General features: G+C 45.9%; 1 protein-coding gene across 1 annotated transcript in view; it reads left to right on the forward strand.

Moving 5' to 3' along the window:
* LOC8053888 (sodium/hydrogen exchanger 2) overlaps positions 1-20,404 on the forward strand; it is a 657,649-nt gene that overhangs the window by 214,870 nt on the left and 422,375 nt on the right. The window contains exon 2 of the mRNA XM_040205731.3: positions 9,125-9,271. Coding sequence (XP_040061665.1) covers positions 9,184-9,271 — 88 coding nt within the window. The 5' untranslated portion in view covers positions 9,125-9,183. The remainder of the gene's footprint in view (positions 1-9,124; positions 9,272-20,404) is intronic.

Genomic DNA, 20,404 nt, shown 5'->3' on the forward strand with positions numbered 1-20,404 from the left:
AAAAATACTTCCGTTAATTTTTTTTTTTTTTTTGTGAGTAAATTTTTATTGTATTAAATGAGGTCAGATTAGCCAGGTTCGGAGCTTCGAGTTATCACAAGCCGGCACTAACCTCACCAGGTTTCTTCTGCAGAGAAGGTGAAACAAGACCCCAATTTAATCTAAGGGCCGACATACTTAACACTCCATGAAAATAGACAGTTTTAGTATAGCGTTGCTGGCTCTTACGTACGCAATACGCAATAGTATAGCGTACGCTAAAAATGACCTGCTCGGACCGAATTTAGTTGTGCGTTACGTTTTAGAGTGAACGCTGCCCATGATCTTGGTTAGATTTGCTAGAGCTGCAGAATTCCGCGTGCTTATAGCGCAACCATGCTGGAAAGAAATATTGAAAATGAAAACGTGTCCAATCATTTTATTTCAAATTAAACCAAGCCGCAGCTGCCTCGTCAAGCGCGCTTTTCTGCGGGGTACAGAGGCTACGAGTAAAGGCCGGTTTAGACACCTGCGTTTGAGTGCGTTTGACTGCGTTGCATCGAGAACCGAAAGCGAGTCACCGGCACATCTGTGCTTCGTATGTAGCGTGCAATCCAATTCAAAGAATCATCTTAGCACACGATATAAGTAGCAGGGATGTCCTGGTTTCTCGCTGCCGCAACGCAGTCAAACGCAGTCAAACGAAACTGTCTGAACCAGGCTTAAGAGTGCGTAGCCAAATTCGATCACGGAGCCTCCGTTAATCTTCCCTTTGAAACGGCACCTTTTATCAGTGCTATCGCGGAATGAAATTCATGACCCACTGATGTCCAGTACATAGCGAGAACTTCGGCGATTTCTTTTAGAGTCGCTCGTCCGTCGGCGATGAACTGTGCGAATAGGCTTAGCGTTGAGCAGATCGCAGCGTTGACGCACATTCCAAGCGGCGAACATTTTCACTGTGCACTCCTTTAGCTGCACGGCGATCTGATTCGACCGCCGTAGGTCCCGGAAAGAATTGCCGAGCTGAACACCACGCAATTTCACGTAACACAGAACTTTGAAAACACCACGTCGCCTTTGCTGCGCCAGTCGAGGTAACCGCCATCTTGAAACATGGCGCTCTCGTTGGGTCCGAGGTCCCTCGAGAACGTCCCGCAGAGCCCGCTAGCCCGCCACGCAAAATCCCCAGCGTTGCGTGCGTACGCAATACGCTAGCTCTTCTATTGCGTTCTGCGCACGCGCACTCCCGACCCGCAATTTTATTGCGTACGCAAGGCTTTAGCGTACGATCCACTAAAACTGTCTAATATCGCTACTATTGCGTCTAGACCCGCTAAACGTCTTTGCATTCAATGTTAGTTTTTTTTTTTTTTGTTGTTCCTCCGAGGCTTCTTGAACGCGATTAATGCTGACCCCATACGCACAAGCGTTAGCCATATATCACGTGCCATGATCGCTTTATTGATGTTACTGGTGCGATATGTTTATGGGCAGCTCAGAAGTATATCGAGTCTCATTGTTGGTCGATGCGCGCGTTTGCGGAGGGAAGCTGAAATGGGCACGAACAGGAACTTGCTTTTCAGAGAGCGAAGCCTTCGCGCATGCTCGGTTCGAGAGTCGGTGCTTTCTAAAGTTTGGTGCGTTTACCGCGTCCAGAAACCTAGTCCCTCGATTTTTGCCCGATGACGTCATAGAAGCGTCGCGCTGTCGCCGGCCGCGATCCGGGTGGCGTCACAATTCTCCGGTGGATGTGGGAGTCGCCCGTTCGGCTGTAGGTCGCTTTCTGCGCTTGACAACCCGCGGAAGCTTCGCCAGCCAGAAGTTGAGACGCCGTGACGACAGTGAAATTCGCGTTCGCTTTTCGACGTCGCCGCGCACTCTCGTCCCTTTCTCTTCCTCAGTTTCTCAGCGCATAGTCACCGACGAACTTAGATCGAAGGGGCGTCTCTCTCAAATGACCATCCTTCAGTGCGTGCTCGTTGCCTTCCGCCGTGCTTTAGCAGCGCGCCTACGCCCGGAAATCACGAGACACCGAAGCGTTATGGAAGGTCGGAAGCTCGCGCTGGAGCAACGCCTGTACTTTGTTCACCCTTAAAGGAGCAATGCAACAATTTTTGTACTTTGCGCAAATACCGTTTAAAACGGATCCCTGACGTTAATGACCTATAAAACACGCGTTCGTTTTTCACCCCACGCAATAGAAGACTCAGAAAAAAATTAAAGAAAAATGAGCAGCGTTCACCCCCTCAACTCGCAGCCAGAACAAGCGGCCACGTGATCTGGAGCCGATTATATGCCGCCAGTGTTGATCATAGCCACGCGCTGGGGTTGGCAAAGCGCAGGACACGCGCTGAGTTCCAGACATTGTTATGGCTCGGCTGTTGTCGCCGTTGCAGCGATTGGACACGGGTCACAACCCGAATGCTTCTCGAGCTAGCAATTGTCACGAGCACAAGTCGAGTGCCCACGCAATGGTCGGGTCCAATCTATGAACCGCATTCAAATATCGTCACTTGGGTGTACTGCAATCCCCGAGTTACGTCATCAAATTTTGCAAAGGAGAGATTGAATGAAAATGATCGCTTTTGTCCTTGAAATTACACCGCAGCAAAGGAGTTTCTTGGCCAATGGCGTTGCGTGTGAGTATCCTTGAGTCCCTGGTGTGCCAGTAAGCTCGTGTACAGAAAAAAACATTCCAAATGAATATCGTTGCACAGCTCCTTTAAGCTGAGTCTACAGGCTCCGCTTTCAGCATGAGCTTTCTGCCCTTGCTAACACAAGTTTGAACGCGTAGGCACGCGCAACCAAAGCACCGCGGAAGCCAGCGAGCTCGCGCTGAAAAGCAGAAGGCCTCCGCACCGCCTCTGCACCGTCATAACAGTCACATCGACCGAGGCTTCAGATTGGGCACGAGTGCTGTGTCGGTGTTCTGCTGGGGCTTGTGTTCAATCAGCGCGTCGAAGGTCGGGCTCGGGCCCAATTGGTGGTGTGTGTGAACTATAGGGGGCGTTTATCTAGTTATCATCGTCATTGTTTGTGACGTCACGGGTAGGACAGACTCGGACAGGCCGTGCGGATCTTGAATCCCTCGGCTCGTCAGCTCGCTTCATCCGCTGTTCGGGTAACGCCCGGCAACGCCTGTTTCACGGTTTGTGTTTATTTAGTGAAGATATATTTGTAGTAGGAAATTTTACCCAAGTTTGAAACCGCACGTGGCACGCGTAGCCCTGGCAACAAACACTGAGGTGTCGAAGCGCTCGGATGGTGTGCTGTTCTCTACCCCGGTACAAAAAGCTAGATGATGAAAATAGATTACCCAGCGCTTTATCTCACTGTACTCCGTTTCACCTTACATTCGGACGCAGCGGACACTACGAGCTATCCTGGCCAATCCCGCTATGTGAACGTAGCCCGTGATAAGCTTTTCGCGCGTCGCTGTTCCCCCTCTTCAAGTTGACGTGACACTCACACGACTTTGGATTGGCTCCAATGACTCGTAGCAACCGCTGCGCTCGGGCGTAAAATGAAACGGAGTATACAACATCTACCACAACGAATAGGGTGTATTTTTTTTTTTTTAAATTATGATTTGGACAAGACAAAACTAAGAAAGGAATGTCTCATCAAATTGAGAATGTGAATGCAAAATTTGAAAACCTCTCGCGTCTGTAGTAAACAGTTCAGTGAAAGCGACTACGTGTATCCTATTGGTTCCAATGTGCTCTGTGAGCGCTGGTCTCTTATTAGTTCCGAGTTGATTAATTTTTGATTTTTGTAAACCAGTAAACGAACTTTTCCTCAACATAACTGGCAGGAAGAAGCGGTGGCTGGCTTCAGGAGTCATTCGAACAACTAGATTCCTGTTTATTTACCCGGTCGACGCGAAACGTGCGAGACCCCTCGCGATCGAAGTCTTAAATCTAGTTATCAGTGACACTTCAGCGTCCCAAAAATTGCGGAATACATTCGCTATGAATTACTACCGTCCGTATGTTGAAGTTTTGCGGAGCCAAATGCGCATAATGCGTGATTCACTTTTCGGCGAGCGATTTTGCGGACCCTAATGAGCATAATGCGTAACACGCTTTTCTGGGAGATATTTTAAACTTGTAAACGATTCTTAGTAAAAATACGAAAGAACAAATTAATGAATCGCCTGAATTTGCCGGGCCATTGTTGACAATTTAAGAATTTATGAAAATTTCTGCTTTTCTTTCGAGCAGAAATTGAAATCTGACAAACTTCTTTGCCGCATGTTTGATTCGGGAGGAGCCGAGCGTCACTTGCTAACAGTTGATACAGAAATTAGCGTTGCCAACACATCGTTCCATAAAATGATTTGCCATCTGTTCTGTTTCTTTTCCGCATGATGTTACTTTCGTAATCTTCCATCGCGTTGGTCTTAGAGGATACGTCCGTAGAGTTCTACTGCCTCTGCAGGCTGCGGCTAGCACTAATGCAGCGAAAGAACATCACGCGAGAACTTCGTAAAATCTAAACGAGACACGTCGCAAGACCGGCCCATCCCGCACTCACTCTGGATTGCAAACGGATCGAAGATCGGAACAGGAAGTGCGAATGGCTCTCACGAAAACGAAACGCAGTTCGAGACAGCAGCTTTCCGACAAATGGCGCCGCTTTATTTCTTTCTTTCTTTGTGCGTATGTGTTTGTGTGTGTGCGTGCGCCTGCGTGAGTGCGTGTGTGTGTGTGCGTGCGCGTGTGTATGTTGGTGTGCATGTGTGCTGCGTGCGTGCGCGCGCGCGCGCGCGTGTGTGTGTGTGTGTGTGTGTGTGTGTCTGTGTGTGTGTGTGTGAGAGAGAGAGAGAATGACCTAGAGCCTCTGGGCGTGTCTGAAAGCTCAGATCCCGAACGACCGCTCTGAAACCTCTCCTTACCGTGTCAGTCCGTTGTTTTGTGATACTCGTTGGAGTGCAGCTTCAAGAGCTCCTCGGACGTCTCGGCGTCAACACGCTGTCACATGGCTGTGGTGTGGGACGCCGATACAAATCTGGGACCCACTTTCGGTACGCTCCGCCGATTTTTTGGAGTAGTTGGCTCGCCTCGATCTAGACCGCGATCCGGACCTCCACTCAGAACGAAATCCCCCCCCCCCCCCTCCCCCCCTCGACATCTCGGCATACGCTGGACGAGAAAAATGACCGAAATCGGTGAGCTCTAAGGGGCAGTTGACGCAAGGAGAATGCGATTCCGAAGGCGTTCCGGGTCCACTGTGGGACTTCTTTCGTCGGCCCATCTTCCGGCCATATGTAATGCAGCGATGCAACCTGATTTTGTTTGGGAGATCGAATGCGGAGTTTTGGCATTCTGGGTTCAATCCCCACCCCTGCCCGTTGCGATCTGGATGAGCATCGTACCGGCGTGCGGTCGTGTATCACTACTGCGTGGTTTTACTGCACTGGCCAAATTGCTCTTCTACAGCGAGTGACTCGTCGCAACTTTGAAATGGCTGACCAACTACACGCTGTCTAAATATCCACACAACCCCAATCATTATTCCCGTTGGGAGCCTATACAGGAACTCTAACCACGGTAACTGGAGGCCCACGAGCGGGAGCGGTGCGAGACAGGAACAACGCCAAAGCATTTCTCGTGTCCGCTTGGTCGCGCCTCCAGTGACGAACTCGGGAAACTCAGCCAATTCATTGTTTGCATGCATCTCCCTCTGAAGCGGCAGGCTTCGCGAAGTAACAGTGATAGAGCAGCTGTGCCTGTATACCTTTAAACCAAAAGCGGGGGAAAAAATGCTTACGAAGTATGAAAATGTAATTCCATGTACGTTTTATTTAGTAACGCCGCACTCGCCACAATGATGCGTCGGATAAAATATTACCTTTTATTTCAAAATCGCGGCTGTTGAAGAGAAAGCAATGTGCGTGCTGTGGTTTTGCGAAACAAAGTCGGTGATCAAAGCGCAACGTCGTAACAAAGTTCGCTATGCGAAATTTAAAAATCCGAATAGCGTTCTGTGCGACGTAAGTTAAAGCAAATTTAGGAAAATTGTAGAGTTGTGCAACGAAAAGAGTGGGAAGACGGACGGAGCACTTGGCACGACGTTGGTGGAATCCAGAGAGCGCGTTTCCTAGAAACAGACATAAATGAACTAAACGAGCTCCTTTCTATACTCAGGTATTGCAATAGAAATTTACGAGTCATATTTTTATTCCACGCGATCAGTTTGATTATATTATTACCGTTTAAGAATTACAGGCTACAGATATCCCGTCAACAGTTTAGAATTACAGTGCATGTAGACTTGATTACCACAAAGAAAGGGAACATGCAGAAATCTGCATGAGACCTTTTATTTGTGCGCATGAACTTTGAACACAGATAAGGCACAGTCGAAATTTTATTAACATCCGCCCTGCCACGTAAAACTCCACCTAAATGTTTGTTGAAATTTGTCGCTTTTTAGAGAACCAAGAAATTGTTATTAGCCATGTTTGGTTGATGGTATGGGGAAAAAAATGAGTTCGTTTAAAGACTGATAAAAAACAAACAGAAATATGTGTTGAGGTGAGTTAATAGCAATTGTAAATCAGGGTGGGGAAGAAGGAAGAAAAAAGAGCAGAGCGCGACAAATCCCGAGCACTGACGTCAGTTTTAGAGTGAGAGAAAGAGAGAGAGAGAGCGGAAAAGAAAGCGTCATAAAAGCGGGGGAAGAAAGCATGCGAGTGTTCGTTTGGTCACAACGGGTTGAAGTTGTTAGACTACTTAGCAACTTTATTTCTGTTTATACAATGCGCGAAGCCGTCGCCGTCGGCGTAACCGCGCAGTGCATTATGAGTAAATTTCCCCGCTAAATTTATCGGAAAGATTTTCCCAGATAAATATAGCATAAAAATTTCCCCGCTAAATTTAGCGGACAAATTTTCCCGCTAAATTTAGCGTAAAATTTTCCCGCTAAATTTGTCGGAAAATTTTCCCCGCTATATTTATCGGAAAAATTTTCCCGCTAAATTTATCGGACAAATTTCACCGCTAAATTTAGCGGAATAAGTTCCCCGCCAAATTTAGCGGAAAAGTTTCCCCGTCAAATTTACCGGAAGAAATTTCCCCACTAAATTAAGCGGAAAAAATTCCCCGCTAAATGTAGCGGAAAAACTTCCCCGCAAAATTTAGCGGAAAACTTTCCCCGCTAAATTTAGCGGGAAAAACTCTCCGCCAAATTTAGCGGAAAATTTTCCCCTAAACGGGAGGCGAGCTGGAGAGAAGGAAGGGCATTGCCCCCTCTCCATACCTTCTCCTCCTCCTCCTCAAGAGCTGTGCTCTAATTCGGCGTTACAGGGGATTGTAAATGTCTTTCATTTTTCCCTAGATTATTACATGTACTCTACGCCATGAATTGGGTAGACCACCCTATTTTATCGTATCAGTAGCCGGCCCTACATGAGCTGCGAATAAGTTATGGATTATCACTGTTAATATTTTAAACTACCTATATTGCTGGGCATATAATAATACTTGTGTATTGTTAGTTTTGGTATTGGGATTTTGTACCGATGGGGACGAAGAGTTGTTCGGTTCGCTGGTGACGGGAAAGACGTATAGGTTTTGAGTTAAACAAAATAATGGGTTATTATTTTTAAGAATTACTTCAGAGTACGGCACTCCTCTCTCGCACATCATCTGCTGCAGGCTGTTCTTCGCTGATTGGTGGCTGGGAGAAGATGCGGCATCAAGGCTGCGACCAGGTTTAGAGTCGAGTCTTATTGATTTCGGCTTAGCGCGGTCCACTCGAGCAGCCGCATGCCGGTTGAGACCGCTGACGGTGTCTGCGCTCGCAAATAATTATTCACGTACCCACGATAGTTGCCTAAAAAAAACGTGACAGTATGAAAGAGTGAAGATTATTAGCGCACGGAATATTACTGTACTCACCACTACTTTGTATTTAATAGGCGAGCGGCGTTTGCCAAATTTCTGTTCAACCTTTCGTTATACCCGCGAACGACGACGATGGCGAGACAAAAGCGTGAGGTGGTTAGTGATGGAAAACTATCGATAAATTGACTATCAATACTGTCGATAGTTTTTCCAGAACTATCGATAGTCGACTATCGATAGTACTAGCGAACGTTTTTCGATAGTCGACTATCGATAGTACTATCAATAGTGTTTCGATAGTCGACTATCGATAGTTGTGCGACATTATCGAGAGCTTTTTTTACTATCGGTAGTCAAATTTCTGGCGACAATCTATACTCTCGATAGTACTCTCGATAGTTTTGCACTACTAGAGCGAACACAGTTGCCGCACCGCCCCTCGCCACCCTTCCTCCTCTCTTCGCCCAAACTCGCGTCTTCGTCATTTCTGAAAGCTGAACCAAAGTTGGGATGGTAAGTGCTTGGGCTAGTTGGGTATCCCATTTAAAAAGAAAAAAATAAATAAAGCGAGAAAAAGAGAAGAGGGAGCGACGCAAACTACAAATGTCGCAAAACTATCGATATTAAACCGGTGACAGTACTATTGATAGGTTTACGATAGGCGACTACCGATGGTACTATCGATAGTTGACTATTGATAGTACTCTCCATAGCTTTTCGATAGTCGACTATTGATAGTTCTATCGATAGTACTATCGATAGTTTTTCGATAGTCGACTATCGATAGTTCTGGGACATTATCGATAGTTTTTTTACCATCGGTAGCCAGATTTCTGGCAACTATCGATACTATCGACAGTTCTACACCACTAGAGCGGACGCAGTTGCCGCGCCGCCGCTCGCCTCCCTTCCTCGTCTCTTCGCCCAAACTCCCGTCTTCGTCATCACGCTTCTCCTTACCCGAGTACTGTAAAGCGGCAGCTCCACTGCTCATCCATCATACAAATGTCAGGGTGTTCGATGCAAACACGATAAACGAATTACCCGCGCACACGCCTCGGGCACGTTCGAAGCACGATGTTTGCTTCTTACATATGCGCAAATATCGCCATTTTTTTTCCTCGAATATATTTTGCGTGTGTACGTAACATATAGTACTCCAAATCGCGAAATTTTGTGCCCCGGAAAATATTCCGTAACTCCACACCTCGCGTATACTTCGCGAAATGTTGGAACTTGTGGCCCGCGGTCGAAGCCTCCCGTGAAGCCCTTGCTTGTGGGTCGTGGTGCAGGCCGGGCGTAGCGGAGGACCAGCCCTGCGGCCCTGCCAGCCGAGGAGACCCGGGGCCCGATGCGGCTGAGCCAGGCAGCCTGCCTCCTGGTCCTCCTCTGTCTCGGCCCGGATCCGCTGCCCGCCCACAACGTCCGATGGGCCAAAGGTAATGACGCTGTGCCCCCACACCACGTCCGCTTCTCCGTTCCGTAGCAGCCTCTCCGCTCAACTTGGAAGTAAAACGCGAAAAAAAGAAATGAAAACGAGGACAAAGTTTTAACCGAATTTTTATTGAAGACTCATGAAAACATGATTTTCAACCAAATTCTTTAGTGAAGATGCATGAAAACATGACTTGCAACCAAATTCTATGTTGAAGATACCTGAAAACGACTTTCAACCGAATTTGTTACTGGAGACAAAAGGGCAAACAATGCGCAAGCAACAGAAGGAGAGTAAGAGTGCACACAGCGCTTGTACTTTGTGCGCTTTTTTTTTATTTTGTTCGTGTTTTTTTTTTTTTTTTGCACTGTTTGCCTTTTTGTCATCGTGAACCAACTAGCGCACATCGCCTCCCTAATTCTTTGAGATACGTGAAAACATGACTTTTAAGTTTTAACCGACTTCTTTTTTCGGATCGTTGGCCATGAAAAACGTAGGTTTTAAGTTGACAAAATAATGCCACAGTGCTCCATTTCCGAATGCCCATAATTACTTCCAATGACGATACTCGTCACTTCCACACCAAGGTCCTATCCTAGTCTAGAGTAGTACGATGACTTTCAACGGTGCTGGCGTTTGTTCCACTATAAAAACATTAATGGCAGGAACAGAAAATGGTACGTTCCACCTAAGGCGACATTGATCTATATCTGTGCTGTATCTCGCACACATTAGCACATCTCATCGATATGGACAGATATCGCTTCATTCTCGAGTTTCTGACGAACCAGCTGAGAAAAGAAGAGAAGAAAAACAGAAAGAAAGAGAGGAAGAGCGTGATATACGAAATTTGGTTATCCAGACGAGTGCCCTTTCAACATATTGGAAAGCAAAAGAAAGAAAGCTATTCACATTATCACCCACTAGGAGAATTCCTGTTTCCCAATCATTTCGAAAGTCCATTTGGCGTTCTTTTGAGTGCTTTTCATTAGCAGCAATATATGCTTCGATAGTGGGCAAACTGGATTATGAAAAATGTTTTCGGTTGCTGAATACCATAAGCTTCGACACCTTCCAATCATAAAAAAAAAAACATGTTATGATTACCAATGCATTCCCTGCCTGAATGTTTAATGAATTACTCAACAACTACATCGACAAAAATCTTTTTTTTTTTTTTTACATTGCGCAAATTGTTGAGTTTTTTGTTGTTTTCTTTTCACCCAGTGCGTGATAGGCAGATCTCTTTTCCCCTTTCCGAGAATCACTGAATAGCTTATCTGTCGTAATTTATTTATTTTGTTGATATCTCTATTGGAAATTAGTACTGTGTACGACGCAAAAACAAGCAAATAAAAAAGCTGCTAAAAGACATTATTTCACATTCAATGTTAAATTTCACGTCAACTGCATCCAGATGTGTGTATGTAGCTTACGCATATCTTCGATTGTCGCTTTTCCGAGTGCATTTGGTTTCTTGACCGGGCTTCGTTGACCATTCGTGTGGCAGCTCCACATATCTCCGGTCGCACTTGGGCTTCGCTCTGTTTACTGCCCGCCACGTATATCGGCTCTTAAAAGTTTCCCGACCGAAGAGGGTTTACTGCGAGCCAACTCTCTTTTACGGCCATGTCAAAGCCCGGGTCCTGGTAGACATTGCAGCGGAAAAGACAAATACCGGGTCCAAGTACGTCTCGCCGTGCTTTGTCGCTTCCTTTACGACGGGAGCGCCTTATAGCCGATCTCTTACTGCTCCAGTGACTTCCCCGGAATCTATATCTAACAAGGCGGGAGATTCCAACTTCCCAATATTTTTTTTTCGATATGAGAGACTATAAAAATGTTATAATCCCTCCGTGTCTCTCTTGATGTTGCTGCGGTCTTCTGAACCCGACGATGATGATGACGACGACGACGCTGCAGGCGAGATGACTCGTGCTGGGCAGTTTGGAAAAATCAGACTAAGTCAGGACGTACGCCGTGTACGTTCTCAGGAGGTGCTGGAGGACTTAAAAGCTGATTTTAACTCTAAAATTGTGTTACGGTTATGGCGTTGTCTATAATTCGGTTCATATCTTCTGTACGGTTCTACCGCAGTATGCTTGTCCAATCCTGTAGCTAGATCTAGCCTGTTATTTTTAAATTTCAGCGCTCTTGTTCTTGAAGCGAGGGCAAGGTCTTACAACAATTTCTAAATCGCCGCGTATTAGGTATGAAGAATGAACAAACGATGCTGCTAGACGTCTGGAAAGCGGCACGTATGCTTGTTCGTATTTCCGCCGCACGTGTCAGCCCACGAATACACTAGAAGTTTACTTGTTAAAGATGGCAATGAGGTCATTTTCTCCGGAGGCACTTGCTCCTCGTGTGAGTTGAAAGGTGTTAGCGCCTGTGTCGAAATAACCCTTTAAAAAAACTAAATGAAAAATGAAAAGTTCAGGGGTTTAGATAGGACAGGTATTTTTATAAAGCACAATATTTACGACGCTAGGCGAGTTTTACGTGGAGTTCACGTGAAGTGAACTTAACGTGAGCTCCACGTAAAGTGAAAGCGGGACCACAGAACTGTGGCCCCGCCCATTATTGCTGGATTAGCTCCGATGCTCGGCGGAACACGTTCCCTGTCGCGACGTCCACAGCGTCTAGTCTGCCGTCTGACAACGTCTGCTACTCGTACGGGCAGACGCTCGGCAGCGTACGGCACCGTTTGCTATTAGAACACAAACAACTATCATATGCAACGCCCGTTAGACGCGACCATGAAATTGGTGTTCTCGCGTTCCATCATGCACGAGCCACGGTCCAATACAAGCGTCTCTCAGCGTCTATCGATGTAAAAAGTAACCAAAAGAATATATATATATATATATATATATATATATATATATGTGTGTGTGTGTGTGTGTGTTTGTGTGTGTGTGTGTGTGTGTGCAGTCTTTTCAGCTTTTCTGTTCTTGCTGTGTTCTTACATAGCGTCCTTGAGCAATGCGGGTGAGCGTCATGACGCACAATTAAAACGCGACCGAAAATATTCCCTCTAGGAAGGCAGGTAAACTGTTCAAAGCTTCAGAGCTGCAAACCTTTCGAAGAGAAATGATGGAAAAATGCCTGGAAAAACCTGCTATGAGGCGAACGCCCGACTGTTTCCAACCAAAAGGCTCGCAAATTCTTTCCTGTCTAAAGTAGTGAAACCAGGGTCGCAGTCATGATGGTTACGAGATTCTGAGGGTTTGCGGGTACTCTTTTAGGGGAACCGACATTTTTTTTCAGCATCAATACGCGCAAATGAACAAATCAAGCAAGATCGAGCATAATAATTGACACGCGATGCTTACCTATGCGCCAGTCCCGCTACAAAAACAAGCTCCATGCACAACGTCTCCCCAGGTGTGCACTTGCTACAGCTGTTTGCTGCAAACTACGCCGGTTCAGATCTTCCTCTGGACATCTCGGTGAACGCAAAACAACTCCTACCAAAAAAAGAAATAGAGAAACTCCACGAGTTACGCAAACGCCTGTAGCCATGTTTGTTAGCGTTTGAAACCGAAGCGGGAAAGGCGATCTCGGGGTTGTTTTTAATACACGAATGACTCTATCTGTAATGTGTGTATCTCAAACATAACAGAATATGTAGAATAAAATACTACCACGGCAGAGAGAAACAATTTTACAAGAAATATTCCACACGTCAGTCATCACTTCAACCAATGAGAACCGAGAGACGGAGCGTAGCTAGCTCTGGGCGAAGGCCTAGACTTCTACCTAAATTAGGACGAAACCCCGATTCACATGGGGCGAGTTTGCTTGCGATTTCGGAGCTGCGGCGTCGAGGCCTGCAGCCTCCACCACGATTTTTCTTCCGCACGAGAGACCTCGCAGCTGCCAAGTCGCCAGCAAAATCGCACCATGTGAATGGGCTTAAATCAGGCTTAAAGGCGTAAATATGAAGCTATCTCTTTTTATTTTTTTTCGTGTACAAAAAGAAAAAAAAATATGTGCCCCATTTAGGTTTATTTTTCTTTTAATTTTGTTTTCTTCCGTGTATCTTTATAAACGCTTGCCCCGAACTAAAGTGCAGGTTTTTCTGTATTGGCGAGATAAAATATACAATCGATCTTTCAGAGCTACTCGCTTATAACTGCAATTCAGTGTCGTCATTTTTTTTTTTACGTGTTTTTTTTTAATTTAATTTTGTCCTTAGAGGTTTGGGATTTTTTGGCGCAATTTTTTGATGTCAGAAAAAAAGCTTGGCGCTTAGGGCATATATGTTAAAGAAAACCGGGCACGGGCGTGTTTTCTTAGCTGTATATAGCTGCATATAAAGATTTCTTCCCGTGAAGCTCGGTATTTTCTTGGGTGAGCTTTTTTCAGGGGTTTCCGATTTTCCCTAACTTCGGTTAAACAGACTCGGGTGTTACTTTTCGGGGTTTATCGGTAGTTTGGTAGATACAAAAAACACCCAACCTTTATAATAAATTTGTCATTATTATATCGCGCCTATGATAAAGGCACGATGCCCTTGACATAAAGGGAACATACGCGCATCGGAAGCGAGCCACGGCTACCCGACCGAATAGATGGCGCGACTAAGTTTGTTGCCAAGTGACACTCCGCGAAAATGACTTGACACGAAAATGACTTGGGACCATTTTGTCCGGCCTATCACTCGGGACCATTTTGTCCAGGACCATAAAGTCCGGGACCATATTGTCCGGGACCATTTTGTCCGGGACCATAATGTCCGGGACCATCTTGTGCGGGACCATAATGTCTGGGATCATATTGTCCGAGACCATTTTGTCTGGGACCATAATGTCCGGGACCATATTGTCGAGGACCATAATGTCCGGGACCATATTGTCCAGGACCATTTTGTCCAGGACCATAATGTCCGGGACCATTTTGTCCGGGACCATATTGCCCGGATCCCCCTCTCATCACATCCACGTCGATCGAGTCTACTGTTTGACATTCAGCTCGAATAAATGCCGTATGGATTACCTCTGCATCGTCTGGTACGTACACTTCAATTCTTCAGTAGGTTCCCTTTATTCCTTTTTGTAGTAGTAAACGTTACAGGTCAAGCTAGCGCAGGTACCCTGCCAGCTCGGCGGTAATGTGTTGGCTACGCAAATAGGCACACGACGTCTCTATCGGCCTTCGTGGTGGTCATGCACGGTGCCAAAAGCTTTTAATAGTTCACGCGAGTCTCTCAGTGGGTATACAAAAGCTGACATTTCGGTCGATCAGGGGCGGGTTACGACATTCTACGGGCGAAGACTAAGAAGGCAGCGAGGAAAAACGACGACGACGATTGGAATAGCCAGCATCATTTTCCGCCGCTATTCCTGTAAGCTTGAAATTTTATGCCATTCTGCTCAATTTGGCCACCTCAACATTTGTTTTAGTAACTGGTCCCTACGGGGCTATTACCGGGCACAACCCTGCCGCCTAAGAAGCGACAACTTGCGACAGAGGTGCCCCGCTTCAATGACCCGATCCACCAGACCTTGACCTCGGACGCTCAAATGGATACAGTCGCGACTACGAGCCACATTTCTGCAGCGGAAACACGTCAATCATTACAAGAACCTCAACTGACGGCTAAGGACATCAATGACGACGTTCCATCGAAAAAACAGTGCGTGAATCTTCCCTCGGAACAAATGGACGAGGAGAGGACATCCAACTACTCGTTTCATGACGGCACTCCTGGAGACGAAGACGACTTCATTCAAGTCACAGTGCGGAAAAATCGCCCCGCCGGAATCCCGCTGATTATCAAGCCAAAAGAGCAGGGAACCTCATTCTGGAGGATCAACCCCAACAGAATAGCCAAAGAAATTGTGACAGTATCACAAGAGAAATTACTAGCGCCACGCATAAGGAAAGATGGCACAATCACGGTCAACACATCGACGCTGAACTCAACGAACAGACTTCTTATGATGAAATCTCTTGTCGGAATCGACGTGACAGTGACCGTGTCTGAGTCATACACACGCAATGTTGGCAAGGTCAGCAACATTCCTGTTCAATACTCAGACTACGAACTGCTAGACTACCTGAAGGACGCTGGTGTCATCGCAGTCCAACGACAAATTGCATATTCAAGAAAAGAAGACGGCAGCATGGAGCAACAACCAACAGAAAGTGCCCTGCTTCACTTTCCACAGAATCACCCGATGCCTGCACGGGTCCTGTTGGGCTTCACCAGTCATCCTGTGATGGAGTACTTTGGAACCCCGGTGCAATGCTTTCGATGCCAACGACATGGGCACCTCGCAAGACATTGTCGCGGCCAACAGAGATGCAAGGTGTGCGCTGGATCACACAGCTACAAGGACTGCATGGACAAAACCAATCCAAAGTGTGCAAATTGTGGAGGCAATCACTGTGCTTCGTTCTCAGGCTGTCCTCACAAAAAGGCAGCAGCTGCAGCCAGAAAACATGAAATCCTGAATGGACCAATACTAAATAACCGTCATCCTTCCCCGAATCTTGAGGTCACGCGCGCCCCGTTGCCTCCTCTACCACCTTCTCGCCCACCACCACTTCCCCCTCGTCCCTCTACATCATCACAGCAGACACAAGTATCTCAACAAAGGTCGCAGTATTCTGACGTGTTAAAACGCCAACAAAACGCCCAAATCAACATAAAGACTCCATCTCACCTAAACTCGACGTTACCTGGTCAAACGCCTCCAGGAGACCGAACATCAAACCCCTCTCCTGTACCAGCACCCCGCACACAGAAGCGTGATATGCGCAGACGCGATCATCGGGAGGATCACTCTGAGACACGGCAATCGAGCGACGTCTCGCATTTGCTGGTACCCATGTTTTTTACGGCTCTAAGGGCCATACTCAGCGCCGTGCCCGCAGCTAACAATCTTCCTGAGGTAACAGCACTATTCGCTATGGAAAGACTACTTAAGTCTTCACGAACATTGATGAATGAAGAGTATCTCAATGCCTGATTTGTACAGCCATATAGGAATATTTCAGTGGAATGCCAACGGGTTACGGCAGAAGTCTGGTGACTTTCGTCAATTTCTTAAGAAGAACACTATACCAATACTTGCATTAACCGAAGCTCGCGTGGACGACGACTTTCGCCTCTCAAATTATGTGCTGTACAAATCATCTCGTCAAAAAGGTCAAAGTCGAGCGATGCTAGCTGTACAGAAAGATCTGGTATCTGTGCACCTATTTTCTTCGACAAAAGATATCCCAGAATTCGTCGCCTGCAAGGTACGGTGTGGTAAGTCTTCAGTTACAGTTGTGAGCGTGTACATCGAACCTCAAACTCCAATAACTTCATTTGGGTTTTCTGAAATATTTCGTCACGTATCTGCTCCTTTTATTATATGTGGAGACTTCAATGGACACCACACAATGTGGGGGAGTGACCATTGCGATCGACGTGGAAATGTCATTGCCGAGTATGTGGACAAGTACAACATATGCGTCCTCAACGACGGATCCCCGACCTTTGTTCGTGGCCCTACCTACTGCAGCTGTTTAGACCTGACTCTATGCTCTCCAGACATCTCGCCTCAAATGACATGGATGACAGACAGGGAAACCCGAGGTAGCGACCACTTTCCCATTTTAGTACAACACCCTCTTCTTAATATTCGTGGGCAGCAACAGAGAGCACGGATAACAAACTGGCAGATGTTCAGACATTTAAATACTTTAAGACATACCGATTTGAAAGAGCCCGATGATTTTGCAAACTCGATTTTGCTTAGTTACGAACGAGCAACGCGTCTTGTACCTGTACCTAACGGACACGTTGGTGTCAATGGTGAATACGAAAAGCTACGCGCAGAAAGACGAAGAGCAGAACGACGCTATAGAAGATCAGGAAATGTTGAAGACTATAACCAGGCCCAACATATTCACAAGCTTATGCGTCGAGAGCTGCAAATTCTTTCAGTCCGTCGATGGAGGAAGTTCAGCGGTAATCTGACCCCATTCACACCGATTCCAATAGTATGGAAAATACTTCGTTCTCTTCGCACGCCGGTTATGCAAAAACAACCTTTCCGCGCGCTAGCTCTTCTGAGGGGCATATCGGAAGTGACAATCGCGGATGAATTTTGCGCTCTATTAGCACAACAAAGCAATGTGGTAACATCTTCCCAATACAAATCTTCCAAGACACAGGCTACTCGTACCTTCGAGAACGAGAGGCATCTAGTGCATGCAGAGCTAGATCATGAAATCAACATACGTGAAATTTTGTGTGCGCTTCACAACACCCGCAAGTCTACAGCTCCTGGTCTTGATAAGATCACTTACGAAGCGCTATCAAATCTCGGCCCCGATGCCACCAGCACTCTTCTCGAGATATACAATGAAGTTTGGAGAACAGAGACAATTAGGCATGGGCGAATAGAGGATTTTGGGTCCGAATCGAATTCGAAGCGAATAGTGATTTTGGTCGAATAATTTCGAATCGAATAGTTCGAATAGTACTAGCAAAAAATACCACAAAATATGTTTAGACTATAGTTTTATATTTGCCCTTATTTGGTATTTGATATACTGTAATTGTTAATTTCAAGTGTATTGAGTTCGGTAGCACGAAACGGTCGGAAGCTTGCGCCACCTGGCCGTAGATCCAAGCCAGAGTAAGTTAAACCCGTTTATATTGAACTTGCAAAAAAGTCTACCAGTTCGATATAGCGGGTAATTAGATATAAAAGTTTTAATGAACTTGACTCTCAAAAATCCCCTTTCTGCTGAAATATTACACAATGAAGTAGTCTTGCATCTTCTGCTGCTTTTTCTTCATTGCATCCGCGATAACGATATTTTTCTACGCTATCGACGGACTCCAAAATTCTTGGGCCGGTGCCTTCTATATTCGCGCATTAGCGCCGAAATATGCCGAGAGCACGGAGCACGTCCAACGGGAGCACCTCCTGCAGAGCGCCGTTTCGCTCTGTAAGCTGGCTTTCTCCTAAAACAGGTGGTGCGTTGGGGGAAGCCAACTAGCAAAGCAAGCTGGCTTTTTTTTCTCTCTCTGGGCGGCCGCGTCAATTTGGAAGAAAAAATAATATTCTCTTTTGCGGACGGAGCACGGAGCACCGTCTCTCCGCAAAAGATATATTTTATTTTTTTCTGAACAGTCGACGCAACCGCCCGAAAAAAAAAAAAAAAAAATTAGCGTGCTTTGCAAGCTGGCTTTTCCCCAGTGCGGCTGCGCGTTGGGGGAAAGCCAGCTTGCAGAGCAAAACGGCGCTCTTGGCAGTTCGATATATCGGTAGCGGCTGCTATTTTTGTTCGATGCAACCATAGTTTTTGCTATATATTATCACTGTAACATTACTGTGCACAACAATTGTTCGATATAAGGAATAATTCGATGTAAACGGGTTCGATATAGTCGGGTTTGACTGTATTTCGAAAGGTCGAATAATTCTATATTGTCGAATAATTCGATATTGTCGAATAATTCGATATTGTCGAATAATTCGATTTTGTCGAATACTTAAATTCGATTCGAAGCGAATACCGAATAGAACAGAATTCGATTGGCTATTCGTATTAACCGAATATTCGCCCATCCCTAGAGACAATACCTGAATCGTGGAAGTTAGCTAAAATAGTTCCGCTCTTAAAACCTGGAAAATCACCACTGAGCCTGGATTCCTTCCGCCCTGTAAGTTTAACCAGTTGCGTCGGAAAGCTACTTGAGAAGATCTTACATAACCGCTTACAGTGGTGGTTGGAAACTAGTAGAGCGTTTCCCGAAGAAATTACAGGATTTCGTCCACGTAGATGCACAATGAACGGTATCTTGGACCTCACCACCTGTGTAGAGTACGAACGAGATAACGGAAACATTACGGTGGCAGTGTTCCTAGATATTCGCCGAGCATTCGATACGGTTAGTCACGCTCATGTTCTTGAAGGGCTTCTGCTTCTTGGTGTACATGGACGCATGCTTCGCTGGATACAAGAGTTTCTTCAATGCAGGAACATCGTAGTGTGTACAAATGATGGAGACAGCAAGCATTATGAACTGCACCATGGAGTACCCCAAGGTAGCGTGTTGAGCCCTACTCTTTTCAATGTCGTAATGGCCCAGTTACCGCAGAAACTCCAGCCACCTTTACGAATATCTATATATGCTGACGATATTTGTATCTGGATCTCTGGCTCATCCCCAGATATTTTAAAAAATCAGTTACAGGTAGCCTTAGACACGACAAACAAGTTTTTAGGAGAACGAGGAATGGAGCTATCTGCCACGAAATCGGCATTTATACCATTTACCAGAAAAAAGCTTCCTGGTTTTGAACTTAATGTAAATGGAGACTCAATTCAGCGAGTTCAATCATACAAATTCCTTGGAGTCCTACTGGATCAATCCCTGACTTGGTCCAAACATATAAATATGCTGGAAGGGAGAATTAATAGTGTAATTAATGTTTTTCGATGCATCGCGGGTGCAAAATGGGGAGCCTCAATAGATTCAATGCTTTCATTTCACACGGCGCTAGTGCGACAAGCGATTGCCTATTCTATACCTGTGTTACAGGGGCTCTCCAGCACATCAGAAGCTCGCCTTACTTATATACTTGCAAGAAGTCTAAGAGTATGCTTAGGTCTTCCGCGAGCAACATCCAGTGCGCTTGTACTCGCTGCAGCCAAAGAACCACCAGTAACTATCCTAAGAATCCAGGAAGTATGTCGGAATTTCTTTAGACTTTCTGCGCGGCCCCTTTTTAATGAAATTCTTTCTCGCAAAGGGACAAACTTTCTTCGAACATTAAATTCTGTGCCAATGATAATCCCTGAACAAACACACTGGGTTCAGGAAATTCATAAGCCACCATGGACGCTACCATTACTGGACATCAATATGAACATTCCAGGCATGGAAACAAAAGCATCGACCAATACACACGTTGCTAGGACACTGACTCTTGCACATCTACTGCAAAAATACGACGATAACATCCACGTGTATATCGACGGATCAACCAAGGATGAAGGATCAACATCAGCATTTGTGGTACCCCAGTTCAACCATTCGTCATCTTTTCGGTTGTCACATCATACTTCTTCAACTACCGCAGAATTGCATGCTTTACTCGCGGCTGCAATGTACATCAAA

Source organism: Ixodes scapularis, unplaced genomic scaffold, assembly GCF_016920785.2.
Source record: "Ixodes scapularis isolate PalLabHiFi unplaced genomic scaffold, ASM1692078v2 PGA_scaffold1__304_contigs__length_218370807, whole genome shotgun sequence".
NCBI classification, from domain to species: domain Eukaryota; kingdom Metazoa; phylum Arthropoda; class Arachnida; order Ixodida; family Ixodidae; genus Ixodes; species Ixodes scapularis.